This window comes from Magnolia sinica, chromosome 1 (assembly GCF_029962835.1).
Source record: "Magnolia sinica isolate HGM2019 chromosome 1, MsV1, whole genome shotgun sequence".
NCBI classification, from domain to species: domain Eukaryota; kingdom Viridiplantae; phylum Streptophyta; class Magnoliopsida; order Magnoliales; family Magnoliaceae; genus Magnolia; species Magnolia sinica.
Window position 1 is genome coordinate 102508547 of NC_080573.1, and position 13146 is coordinate 102521692.

Consider the following 13146-nt stretch of genomic DNA (forward strand, 5'->3'; position numbering starts at 1 on the left):
GACGAGCAGCATCGTGCAGGGCAGGGATGAGCGGCAGCTGGAGATTTCTCATCAAACAGCTGCTTGAATCTCTAAAACCGCGATGAAGCTCTCTACGAAGAAATCAGAACTCCCAAAGCAAACATGCAAATTTCTAGAACTCTTAAAAATCCAAAGCATTTCTCACAGAATCGTATGCTCAAAGTCGCCATGTCTTCTCCATTAAAGCTAAAATCGCAACTCCATCTAATTGACACCGAAGCTTCAAGAACCAGCAAAGCTTCCAAACCTTGAGATTCCTCCCCAGATCTCCCAACATTCTTCAAAGCAACTGCATTTTGATGAAATCGATACGAGAGAGGTCTTAAGAGTTCGGCAAATGAGAGAAGGCTTAGAGAGAGAGAGAGAGAGAGAGAGAGAGAGATTCAGGCATTCGGTAAATGAGAGAGAAGATGGTTTTTTAGAGAGAGAGAGAGAGAGAGAGAGAGAGAGAGAGAGAGAGGTGGATTTGTTACCAAGGTCAGTTGCTACCCTAAGACAGGCGCTAGGAAGGAAGGGCTTAGGGTTTTCTGAACGGGCACTAAGAGAGGGTAGCTTAGGGTTTTTTTTGTTTTGGGGTATATATACCCCTGGTCGAGTATCGAGTCGAGTCCAAGTCGAGCCAAGTCAAGTCGATTTCGAGTACTATTCGAGTCGAGTCGAGTCAAGCAGGGTCAAGCTCGTGCTCGGCTCGAACTCAATTCAGGCACCAAAAATCAGCTCGTGCTCGGCTCGAACTCATTTCGAGCCGAGTCAAATCGAGTATTTCTGAGTCCAGTCGAGCGAGTTACCGAGCTAATTCTGCTCGTGTACAGCTCTAACTACGACCCAACAAGAAGAGCAAAGGTTCATAAGAACCTTAGACAAAAGACCTCAAGAAACAAACCAAAGCAATGGTCTAAATTTTCTACTCTTCCGGAATCTAGGGTTTTTTCTTTTGCTTATCTACCAGACAAAATTGTGTATACAGAGTTCCATTCATGGTTCTTTGTATTTGTTGAACACAACCACACTCAAGGTCATCGTATCCTGGAAGCAGTTTGCTTGCAACCTATCAACATTCTCAATTACTTTGAGAAGGGGTGAATAACTCTTTAAAGACAGTGTGATCAATCGTGCTTCGGCATGTCCTTCATTTTTCAGTTTCTTTATTATTTTAAAGAATTATAAAAGTAGAATTTAGATTAACAATATCAGCATGGGCGAAATTGATGGACGGAATGGACGTCATGCATACATCGCGGTGGGCCCACAAAACATGAAGATAGCATCCTGTTTAGTGCATATGGGCTGGCATGTGCGTGCATGCATGGATCCTACAATTATCAAGTTATATGCATTCAACGGTTGTAAGACACTCAGTCCATTACATCATTTCACATATAGGAAATTAGTACCACGGAACACCATGAAGATCACCTGACACAAATGGTCAGGTCACTACACTCATCAGGTGGGGCACACTATTGGAATCAATGGACAACCAATGGTCCTACTCAACAGATGTGTGGTCCATCCAGGGAGAAAATCAGCTTCATTTTTTGGGTAGAGTCCACCTGCACATATGTGACTGCAGCAAGATGCTGATGGACCCCACTGACCACACGTGTAATGTGCTTATTTACAAATATACTAGGCCTACATGTGTAAGCACGAGACGTACGATTGCACAGCAGGTGGACCCCACTGACCAGAAGATTTAAGTGGCTGGAAAGTAAATTCACGGAACACAAAACGGATCTTTTTAAAGATGCGTCCGTACATGGAATATTTTTGGGCAGATGGTTCTGCTTCTTTCTTTCTTTTTTTTTTTTATTTATTTATTTATTTATTTATTTATTTTTTTGGCACAGTAAGGCAAACATGAGACGTAGCAACCCGACATGGAATGTTTTGGGAAAGATGGTTCTGCTGTTTTTATGTATATCGTTGTAAAGCGAACATGATAAGAAGCAACCGATCCACGAATTAGATTCTACTCACACATCATGGGTGTACCCTATTCAGCTCAAACGTACGTGTTTTAGATTCCACTCAAACATCATCGGTGGACGCTATTCATCTCGAACGTACATGAATTAGATTCACTCACACATCGTGGGTGGGCCCTATTCAGCTCAAATGTACGGTTGATGCCACAATGTATCAGTGAGAGGAAAGGCTCAGATACCAAATGTTTAAGCTTGTTTGAATTGAAGGTAGACTGAGAGAATGGAAATGAAAGAAAAAACATGACAAGAAGGGGAAGAAAATCCCTTTGCACCTGTTTGTTTTGATAAAGAAAAGTCCTGAAAAATGCTTTTTCTTTGCATTTGCAACAGTTTCGATTGCTATCATAAAAAGGAAAAACTAAAAACTTGTACCTAAAGCCTAAAACTGATAACAGTGCTTCAAGCTACACCTTTAAACAATATCATAACAATTTGGTTCATCCAAATCGGTCCGCAGAACCAGAAACATAAGAAAGAGGTTCTGTCTTGAAATGAAATCAGATTGGACAACTAACCCTGTCCAATTTGATCGGGCCAGCCAACATGCAATCATATGCCTTGAAGATGAGCGTACAAAATAAAAAAAATCATCATATGTTCCGCTAGAATTTGGGTTTAGAGGCTTAGATCATGACCATAATGATGTTCCAATGTATTTTGAAGTAGCACAGCATACTTTAAATAAATAAATAAATAAATAACTGCATTTAACGGGATATAGTTTTCCTTCTTTTTCTGCCTCCAACCAATACCCATTGTGTTTCAAGTCTTGGGAAATTCATTTAGGCAGAAAAGCCCCACATCGAGGGGCATTTCTAGGAACATCCAATTGCACCTAGGAAATAAAATCATATGTAACCTTCCATCTTGTATTACCCAAATATTTGAAGAAAAACTTGGTCCAGATTTCCTCATTCATCTAATGTATAACCTTCAAAATGGAGAGCCTAAGTCATAATGGAAAAAAAGGGGGTCCAAAATCACTGAACTGAACAATCTAAATCTCTCAGGCAACATTTGACGACTTTTCTTCCCTAATATTTTTAGGGTTCATGCCCATAGCTCAATGGCAGGCAGGGCGTATTTCAAGATAGAGGTCTTGGGTTCTCAAAGCCAAAAAAAAAAAAGAACAACAACAATCCCTCCTCGGGTCCAACCTGGGGCTGTATATGATCAATATTCCAAAACATATATTTGATGGGCTACAAAACAGACAGCTGTACTAAATAATACCAACAATCATATAGTAGAATCGTTCAATGTATTTGGCATGGCAGTCCAGAAAGGGTGGTCTTGCCAAAATGGATGGCCCATATTGATGTCCAACAGACGTGAGTTGCATTACCATGCCGTGCAAAGAAGCTGAACTGAATCATTACCCTCAAATAAAAGAGAGGCCTGAATTATAGACTACTTCATTGAGGCCAGCATAACCAGAGCTGGAACCATTTATCTGGTGGGCCCCACAGAGAACCGCAGATGTACCAAGAATCACCTCATCATCCCCAACCGTCTGATTGGTGGGATTTCTCCAGTTGCATACAAAACTTGTACTATATTCTCTAACTGTCCAGTTGCAGGCCAATTATCGGATTGCCAGGGCCATCTGATGGGGATAATTGTGCAGCATTGTCTATCACCCCCCAGATGAATGGTTGGATTACTAAAATCACCAAATGCGTACTCAAATGGAACTGCTGGTAATTCAGGCTGAGAATTGTATGCTTCCACTCATTAAAAAGAAACATTTCTCTTTCTTACATATCTAAAGAAGCTCCAAATATTTCAAGGCATGCATTACGCGGTTACCCAACATAATTTTCTAGCACTCTCCTTATAAATTCAAATAAAAGATAATACTGTACAAAATGCATTTCCCAGAATTGCAACAGATGTTGTACAACCAGTCCCCAGGCATTCTTTTAACATTTTGAGAGATGAACCATACGTTACAGTGTCATGCATCTATCTGTAATGTGGGTCGTGGATATATTCTCGAATAAATTTAGTCTAAACACAGTTTGTTGGTGAAATACCCAAAACCCACAAAAAAACTAGTGTTCATTTTCTTTTTTCTCTAAAAAAGGGAAAAAATGGTGAAAATAGGAGAAATATCAACACACATCAATGAGAGTTATAAAAGCTCTACCTTGCTCACTTCTGCAGCTCCCCTTTGATAGATCTCACAGGAACCACGCTCTCACACTCGTGATTACTACCACTTAAAACATCCATCTCCTGCACCTTATGTTTACAAGCAACCATAAATATACATCGAATGTTATGGTACTTGGCAGATGAACAAACTTCAGCTAATGACTAAATACGAGTAGTGTTACCTGCTATAGAGGAAATATATGGTCCCTCATGCAGGAATATATATGGTATCCTTGGGCCTTTAGTATGTAAAAGGTCAGGCTCATGTATTGGTGATCCAGGCTGTTGATATGATGGGTTGCCCCAAAGATCTCCTTAATGGGATAATCCTAACCGATGTAACTTGAATATAGACATGGGGTATCAATGCATGGATACACGGTGTCAGATGGCTTATAAGAAGTCACCTTTGTTAACAGATCCCTACGAAATATTTAAAATAATAATGTTGAAGAGTATGACCAGACCTAAAAGGGCTAGGCTCAAGGAATGAGAAGAATATGAAAAGCACAATTATCAAGGATAGGGCTTTTGGGATGGTTGATGAAACAGGATTCATAAAGCCACCAACCCAGATGGCTAGGACAAGGCTATATCACGATGATGATTCAGCAATAAAAATGATGGATGCAATTGTATATTTTAATAGTATATAGCAATCATTTATGAGTAAACTTTCCCTAAATTTAGTAACAATAATAATAAAACTAAAATCAATTACTTGTATGACAATAAAAATTCTGAAGAAGTTCACCAAAAAAGTATTCCAAAAATAGGAGTTAATAATAATAATAAAGCAAATAATTCATTACATGGGTTATGTCTAAGAGCGTTGGACAGGTCTTCATGTACACAGGTGTCACAACCCACCCACACACATCTCCCCTCCCCCCCCCCAAGTTGGGTTTCCTTGTTACGTAGATCCTAACCGCTCAAAAGGTTGCCTTCAAATAAACATGTTTAAGAAAGAAAATTACAAGTGGTCTGCATTGAATAGAAAAATGGCCACAAATTGGATGGTTATGACTTATGATCTTCCAATATGAGATTTTGGGGCATGCTCCATACACAGGATCACCCATCATTTCAATGGTTTAGATAAAAATAAATAAATAAGACCCAAGGATACAATGCATATCATTAGGTCAAGGATCGCAAGATCCCTCCCATGGAAAATATACTTCAAATTGATGCTTATCCTAAATCCTAATCATGGTTTTGAATATTAGTATTGCATTGGCCGATACAACTGTATTGTATCCATATCGTAACACAACATGGAGCCGTATTGGCTCATCGGCAGATACAGGCGTATCAACACTTATTCGGCAATAGGGCTGATACACCCATAAAGGCCCAAAAATCATTCTTATTTTCCTTTTACTCCTTTTCTTCTTCTTCTTTCATTTCGACCATGGATGAAGCTTAGAAAGTTATTTTAGACTAAACTGAAGCCCATTTTGGTGATCAAAATAAAAAATTTGAGTGGGATTTGACGAATCAAAGGGGAATGGACCATTATGGAAAAAAAAAAAAGGGGGCAAACCTTCACTTTTTCTCCATGTTTTCATCATCTTTTTGTTGTATTCCGAAGTAATGGACCCTAATACACCAAATCATGTTAGATTTGTGTTCATTTAGGGCCCATTTGGTTGACTTTCAACATGTGAAGCCGACAAACAACATTCTTATTAAAGAATGGTCTGATACACCATTATATATATATATATATATATGTCCCCCCAGGGCATTTTTCCTTAATTCTTTTGGCTTTAAAAATAAAAAAAAATAAAAAAATAAAAAAAAATAAAAAAAAATCTACCTATACAGGCTGAAATGGTCCAATACCGATATGTGCCGTGCCTGTACTGTATAATTTTTGGGCTTGGCCGTACACCCTCCGATACTGATATTAAGAACCATGATCCCAATATTAAAGAGATAGACACCTGCAACAAGCATACCTGGGCATTTGAAGATTGCTCATGAACCCGTTGTGGCCTGGTGTTGAGATCAATCATTGGAGAGTCCATCTTGCGATGGTTGTCCATGTTAACATTGACAATCGGAACAGGAGAGACCTTGTGGTTTTGTAAGTTCCCTTCTATTGCCAGTTTAGGTAGCTGATTCTGTTCCTGCCTTGATTCAACTGGATCCGTCAGTTGCAAGGCCAAGTTCTCACCAGAGGCAGGTCGAGTCCCTGGAAACTACACAAAAACCAAATGTGCATTAACTTTTTGAGACCCACTAAAGATGAGTACCTAACCCAGTGTCCTCTACTATAGAGTCACTAACCTCAACCCTCTGCCTCAACAGGAGATATCTTTCATGGGTCCTTTTACCTCCGACATGAACGGTAACATCACATTGCGAGCAAAGGGAGCTACCGTCTATTGCACAGTAGAAGAAAGCTACATCCAGTTTACCAGGGTAAGAGAGAAAGCATTTAGTCCTTTTTCAGTAAAGTTAAAACCACATCTTGTTGCAAAAGGCCAATGCATACCAGGTGAATTTTCACATATTTCACAGCGACGAACATAACTTTGGTCAGAAAGTCCTACTCGTACATGTCGGCTAGCAAGCTTGTTACACATGTGGACCTGCCAATCCAATTGCAAACTAATGGATACTGCTGCTAAAATATTGCAGATATGGAAAGGAAGTGGATAAATGAGAGATCTTTGCAATTTAAAAAATATGAATATTGCAGACAGTTGTAAAAAGGGCCACTATTCAGAAAGTTTGGATCATGCAGTCAGAGTGACTTTGGCTACATGGCCTATAAAGAGTGGGCTGGATTATATGAATGGTTCGGATCAAGGATTTGGATACTGTACATTTCCATTGAACAAAATTGGACCTAAATATGATACAAACTAGCTCTATAGGATCATTTCCCTATAAATAACAAATGGATCATGATTCAGATGGTTACAATCATTCAGATTCGTGAGATCTGACCATGGTGATCCATGAAGAGTGGCTGGACTATATGGATAGTCTAGATGAATGGTTAGGACTCTCCACATCTCACAGATTACTCATTCACACTATTGTAGTGTGAGTAGGAATGATAAGAAACAGCACATACCTAGGGTGCACATCCCATACGTCATGTGTATGACAACTAAGCTATTTCAAAGGTGGGCTCACCATGTAAATCACCAGGCACAAAAATTAAATCAGTCCACTCAGCAGGTGACCACTCACTGTTCGTTGTTTAATTGTTTTCGCACAGTGTGGGCTGCCTGATGAGTTGAGTGGCCTAATTTTTCTCGCAGGTGATCTACAAAGTGGGGCCCACCTTTTGGATGGCTCAGATATTGACAAATGATACATTGGGCTATGTCTGTGCCAGGTGGTCAGTAAATTAAACATATCAACAGATGTATGGAGATATGTCTACAAAATTTGAGCCAGTAAGATCCAACTACAACTCTCTATGACAAAAGCAGGGTCCCTTAATGGGAACAATAAGGTGGCTAGCTATTAATATGATAAATTTCCCTCTACAACTTGAACAAAGCATAAAATGTGGGGAGAAAGTGATTAGCCTACAATTGGATTTTAGGTTGTTCGGATGAGAAGCCAAACATACTTGGCACTTAAATTACTCAAAGCTTTTTTGGCAATAATATTAAGGAATTTAAGGTTTTTTTAGAGGTAATGACGATTTTATTAAGAAGAAGAAGAAGAAGAAAAGAGAGGATGCGAGCAATGCTGAGGAACAATCAATTAAGCTGAAGAAAAAGGGTATTCCTATTCACTAAATATAGAAACTGGTTAATCTTGAGATTGTTTTTGTGCACAAAAACAACATAACTATAACAAAACATAAATTGAGCTGAAGATGCTCATAATGAGTTGCGGTAGCCGTAGACTAGTAGGAATACTAGGAGGCACACAAGTGGGATTGGCACTTCAGATAGAAGGTTCAGCAAGTAAGATACAATAAGCTCCCATACAAGCAGCTGACCTAGTATTATTGGGGTTTTTCATCTCATTGTGTGGAGATATGTCAAACTTAAATACTTGCTTTTCATTTTCCTGTGAGAAGTGTGGTGCCTTGGTCAGTTGCCTAGTTTGCAGTGGTGAAATATTCTCTAGACACCAGGAGGCATGGATCAATTCACACACGCATGCGACCATATTCGCAAATTATGTCCATTTTCCAAAACAGTAGTCCTAGCATCAATAATATTATCATACCTGTTTTAGAAGACTTCTAATAAGAAAGGGAAAATATAACCCTAGCAGTATTTAACTATTTATTATACGAATTTCAAGTACTCAAAAACTCAAAAAGCTTAAACGCACATGAGTTGAATGACTCTTAGGCTGACACACTACTAAACTGAATTGAAATAATTTGTTAAATAGGGTGGAAATACCTAAATCATGGTTACTGTAGCATTCATATGGAGGCTATGAACCCCAAGTTGCAATATGTTTGCTTTTTATTGGCTTACGGACATGATGGCCCCATCGATCCTATGTTTAAAAACTAAGTGATCCCTACAGAATGACCTGGACTCTTGAGACTTGTAACTAAATATTTAATTCAGTCTCTATTTGTTGGAGGAGATTTCTCTGGTTTAGGATATTTCCTATTGGAAACAAAGGGACAGATTGAAGTGGCAGTTCCCTCAAGGAGAAGAACATACATAATACAGGCCATTGATAATCTGATAAACGTGATGTGGAGTAGTGCATTCAAAACAATAAATAAAGAAGATCGATGGATTGCTAATCATTTAAAAAATATAGTATTTGTGGCAATAAAAACCATTTCATATGATTTGTCCAACAACAAATAACCTCCCTTAATTGCATTCTTCCAAATGTATTATGTAATAGGGGCCAGCTTAACAGCCAGCTTGCTGGCCAATACAATACAGCCCTATAATGGCCGAAACTGTTTTCTTTGACGAAAAAAAAAAAAAAAAACTCAGAAGTTATTGGTAAAATTCTAAAAAAGGTGAGGACTACAAAAATGTATTTGTCTTTTGCTTTGTACATGTATTTGATGTTGTAGCCGACCTTCTTTAGTAAAAATGTCGTCTATCGGGTGGTGTCAACATGACTTGCTAAAAGTTGACCAAATAAGCCCTAATCGAACACTAGTCAAGCATGATTTGCTAGGTTAGGGCCCATTACTTACAACAACAACAACAACAACAACAAAAAAGGGTAAAAAAGAAGAAGTAATAATCGCCCTTAACAATATTTCCTAAATATGATCCACTTGGCTTCAATTCATCAAATCCCACTCAAATGTTGTGTTTTGATCATCAAAATAGTCCTACATCTAGTTTAAACCTTTTAAGCTTCCTTTGGTGTTGAAATAAATAAAGAAGAGGAAAAACGAGAGAAATTTTGAAAATAAAAGATTTCAAAATAGGCTTTTATGGTTGTATCCAAGGTATTACCTAACAATAATGGCTGGTGTATGCTGGCCATATCGATATGGGAAGCATCAGTCAATACAGCCCCTATATCAGCTGAAACTTATTTTCTTTAGGGGAAAAAAATCTCAAAAGTTAATAGTAAATATTTAAAAATTGTAAGCATCCCAAAAATGTATTCTTTTTTTTTCTTTTCTTTTTTTTGGTTTTGGAGTATTTGATTGTGTAATAGGTCAGTCTTTGCTAAGAATGTTGTTTGTTTGGTACTGTCAACTTGATCTGCTGAAAGTCGACCAGGTAGGCCCTAATCAAACATAAGTCGAGCATGATTTGGTGGATTAATGCCGATTACATATAAGTACAATAAGGAGAAGATGGAAAAATGAAAAAAAAAAAAAAAAAGTGACAGTTTACCCTTCGCTTCTGATATTTGCCAAAATGGTCCACTCCACTTCGGTTCATTGAATCTCACTCAAATTTTGTGTTTTGATCATCAAAAGAGTCCTATATCTAATTTAGACTTAGTTTATAAGCTTCATTCATGGTTGAAATGAATAAAGAAATGGAAACAGGAGAAAACTTGGAAATAAAATTTTAAAAAAGAAGCCCTTTATGGTTGTATGGACCTATAATCATCCTCATAATGGTGCTGATACACAGTGACCGTTTCCTTTACATAACAGCTTTATGGCCATCACATAGCTGTTTTTAAATAACATAATTCTTCCCCCTCTGATCTACAGTGTTATCAGAGCAAAATACAGAGCTGTTCAATCTATGTCATAGGATCAATGCTGGAATGCCCTCAAGCTGACACCAGCCAATGACCCTTACCAATGAACATTGTGTCATCACCACCAACGTCGGAAGAGATTCACCATTAAAGCTTGGTTTATTCTGTTGCTTTTGTGGCTTTCTTCTTCCATCATTACTCATCACCTGAACCATTATTGGCCACCATCATAGTAGCCCCTATTAGCATATTACATCTGGCAGCAGGCCTCCGGTTGTCATCCAAACCAACTTTGCAACAAAACTCCCTTAGATTGATGACAATTTATTTCTGTGAAGGTTGGATAAGGATTGAAGGGTCTTTTGGACCCTGTTCTACAGGGCCCTGTTGCTTCTGAACAGACCTGAAAACCAAGCTGACAAAACTCAGCCTAAGCTGTATCTACAGAAGTCCTTCTACGAGGGCCTGTTTACATCACTTCAAACACTCCATCAGGATTCAGGGGTGTCATCAAGAGTCCCAATCATGCACTGTTTGCACCTTGACACCAAGAACTTTAAAGAATGGGTTAGAACTAATGAATAGTCTAGATTGATTGATGATTGGATAGTCCATGCATCCCTATGCAACTAGAAGCACTACAATTGATAGTCCTCGAGGAGCACTACAATATATTATACATATAATGTACATAGTACATAGGTAGCTGTGTGTCGATGAGGGGTTTTGGGAGGACTTCTATGATAATAGCATTCTTCGTTTGCTAAAATTTTATCCGCATGGCAGATTTTACCTTTCCTGAAACTCTCTTCAAGTTCCTGAGGTATATTACTCTTAAATAATTTACTTCCCTTATTTTCTTATTTTTGTGTTTTTGGTTCATGTTTTGTTTGAGTTTGTCAATGAATTAGACATCAGGTGTGCAGAATATTCCTTAGATTTCACTATGAACTTCGTTATATTTAGGACAAGAAATAAAAGAATGGAGTTTAATTGGCTAAGTTACATTTGAATGTAGTTGTGACTCTTGTCGATCTCTTAATGGAGGGTGTTATTGCCATCAGGACATGTGCATATGAGGCAGTGAGGAAAAAAAATGGGGTGAAAGCAACATGGTGGTATCATCCCAAAGATGCTTGCCTAAGAAGTAAGCATTGTGTATGATTATTCTAACGTGTGCCGTTGCCCAAAAATAGCAAGTCTAGTTTGAGAATCAGACGATGATGGAATGACCCAAAAATGGTCCCGTTCAAAAGCCTACTAAGTTACACACATTACAAGCAGTTCAGGTTTTAGCCAGTGGATAAATCACACACATTAATGCACAATTCAGTTTGTTTCCCATTTTGAGAAGCTTCCCACACGATGGTAGAATGACACCATTGAAGAAACAATTTCCTGCTAGCAGCAGAACACCTCAGATCAAGACTATTGATCAGCAAAAACAGCTAATGTTAAGGCGTGAGCTGAAGTCTATAAACAAAGAAAACTAGGGAGTCCTAATTATTCGATTAATCTCACCTTTGAGTATTAAGTGGTGAATCCTCTCCTATGAGGGATTCCTCTTCCAAACGGCAAGCAGCCCCTTACTCTCATTTGACTTCTTCCTTTCGAGATGGGCTCAAAAGGCCACAATTTAATGGCTACTTCCTCATTAAAAAAAATAAAATAAAATAAATCCTAACATAACTACAACTCAGTTATTTCCTCTCCGTCGAACTATTATTTCAAATCCGACAGTGATTATTATAAAATAAAAAATTAAAAAATTAAAAAAAATTACAACAAAAGTTGGGTTCATAAGGGGGCGTTTGGATGCACTATCAAATGAAATCATGACTATTAGACCAAGAAAGCAAAAACAACCAAAATTGCAATTTGCTTCCTTAGCATTCATAGGGGCACGTTTGGATACGCTATCGAATTGAACAGCAATTTGAGGGCTGCATCCTCATCATGAATTTCCAGTAATCTCCTCTAGATCAAACTGAATTTTCATAATCCGTTCCTCTTGAGCATCCAAAGCGACCTAACTAACCAAAAGAAACCACGTAGCTCCAACGCGGAATCCTTTGAAAATCTCACAGATTCAATGAAGAATCAAAGAAACAACAGATGAAAAGGAACGTGGATTTTCACCTTCTCGTCGCAGGATCGGCAGAGGGCAGCCTCGTCGGCAGCGCAGAAGAGGATCGCAGGGGCGCTCTCGCAAACATCACATAGGGTTCGCATAATTTCATTTGCATTTCATCTCAATTTCACATGGATTCCATCTCTCCTGAGCTTTTCCAGCAAATGCATTGCCTCTCTCCCCCAACGCCTTCCCAAAATGAGAGAATGGAATTCTTCAAGACGAAGAAGGATTGTTGGAATCTGGCGTTTTCAGAGGTTTTATAAAAAGGAGATGAGAGCTTCTCTTTTCTTCTTTTCTTTTCTTTTCTTTTCTTTTTTAAAAATAAAATAAAATTCTTTTGATGTTTTTTGCTTGCGCTGGCTCTGCTTTTGGTGTTCTTGTGTGTGTGTGTGTTGGTGTTTTGCCGTGGAGGACGGTTCCTGTCCAACTACTATCGTGTCGATTTTTGTGCAAGTAGCTGCGTGTGGGGTGGGATTATAGGGTTTGTAAGTAATCTAAACCGTCAATAAGGTTCATCAAAACATTAAAATAATATAATAAAGAATAACAATGATATGATCATCAGATGGACCACTGATAATTTAGATTTCTTTGAGTTGTTGTTCGTTGTTTTATATGGTGTGGGCTACCTGATGATTGGATCATCTTCATTTTTAGCTATACTGATTTTCATGGAAAGGAGACACCGATAGACGTGTTGGATTCTAT

General features: G+C 38.4%; 1 protein-coding gene across 3 annotated transcripts; it reads right to left on the minus strand.

Annotated features, from left to right (window-relative positions):
- Positions 1–3814: 3814 nt before the first annotated feature.
- Positions 3815–12760, minus strand: LOC131252745 (B-box zinc finger protein 19-like). Of its 3 annotated transcripts, XM_058253438.1 has the most exons (6): positions 12444–12760; positions 6670–6766; positions 6462–6577; positions 6131–6373; positions 5713–5769; positions 3815–4247 (listed from the first exon to the last, which is right to left on the minus strand). In XM_058253438.1, exons 1-5 carry the CDS (start codon positions 12534–12536, stop codon positions 5737–5739), a joined length of 582 nt encoding a protein of 193 aa, XP_058109421.1. In that variant the 5' UTR covers positions 12537–12760; the 3' UTR covers positions 3815–4247; positions 5713–5736. The 3 variants fall into 3 exon arrangements, with proteins under 3 accessions (XP_058109421.1, XP_058109406.1, XP_058109412.1); XM_058253423.1 differs by lacking the exon at positions 5713–5769 and having other exon boundaries at positions 3815–4253; XM_058253429.1 differs by lacking the exon at positions 5713–5769 and having other exon boundaries at positions 12444–12757.
- Between the last annotated feature and the right edge of the window lie 386 nt (positions 12761–13146).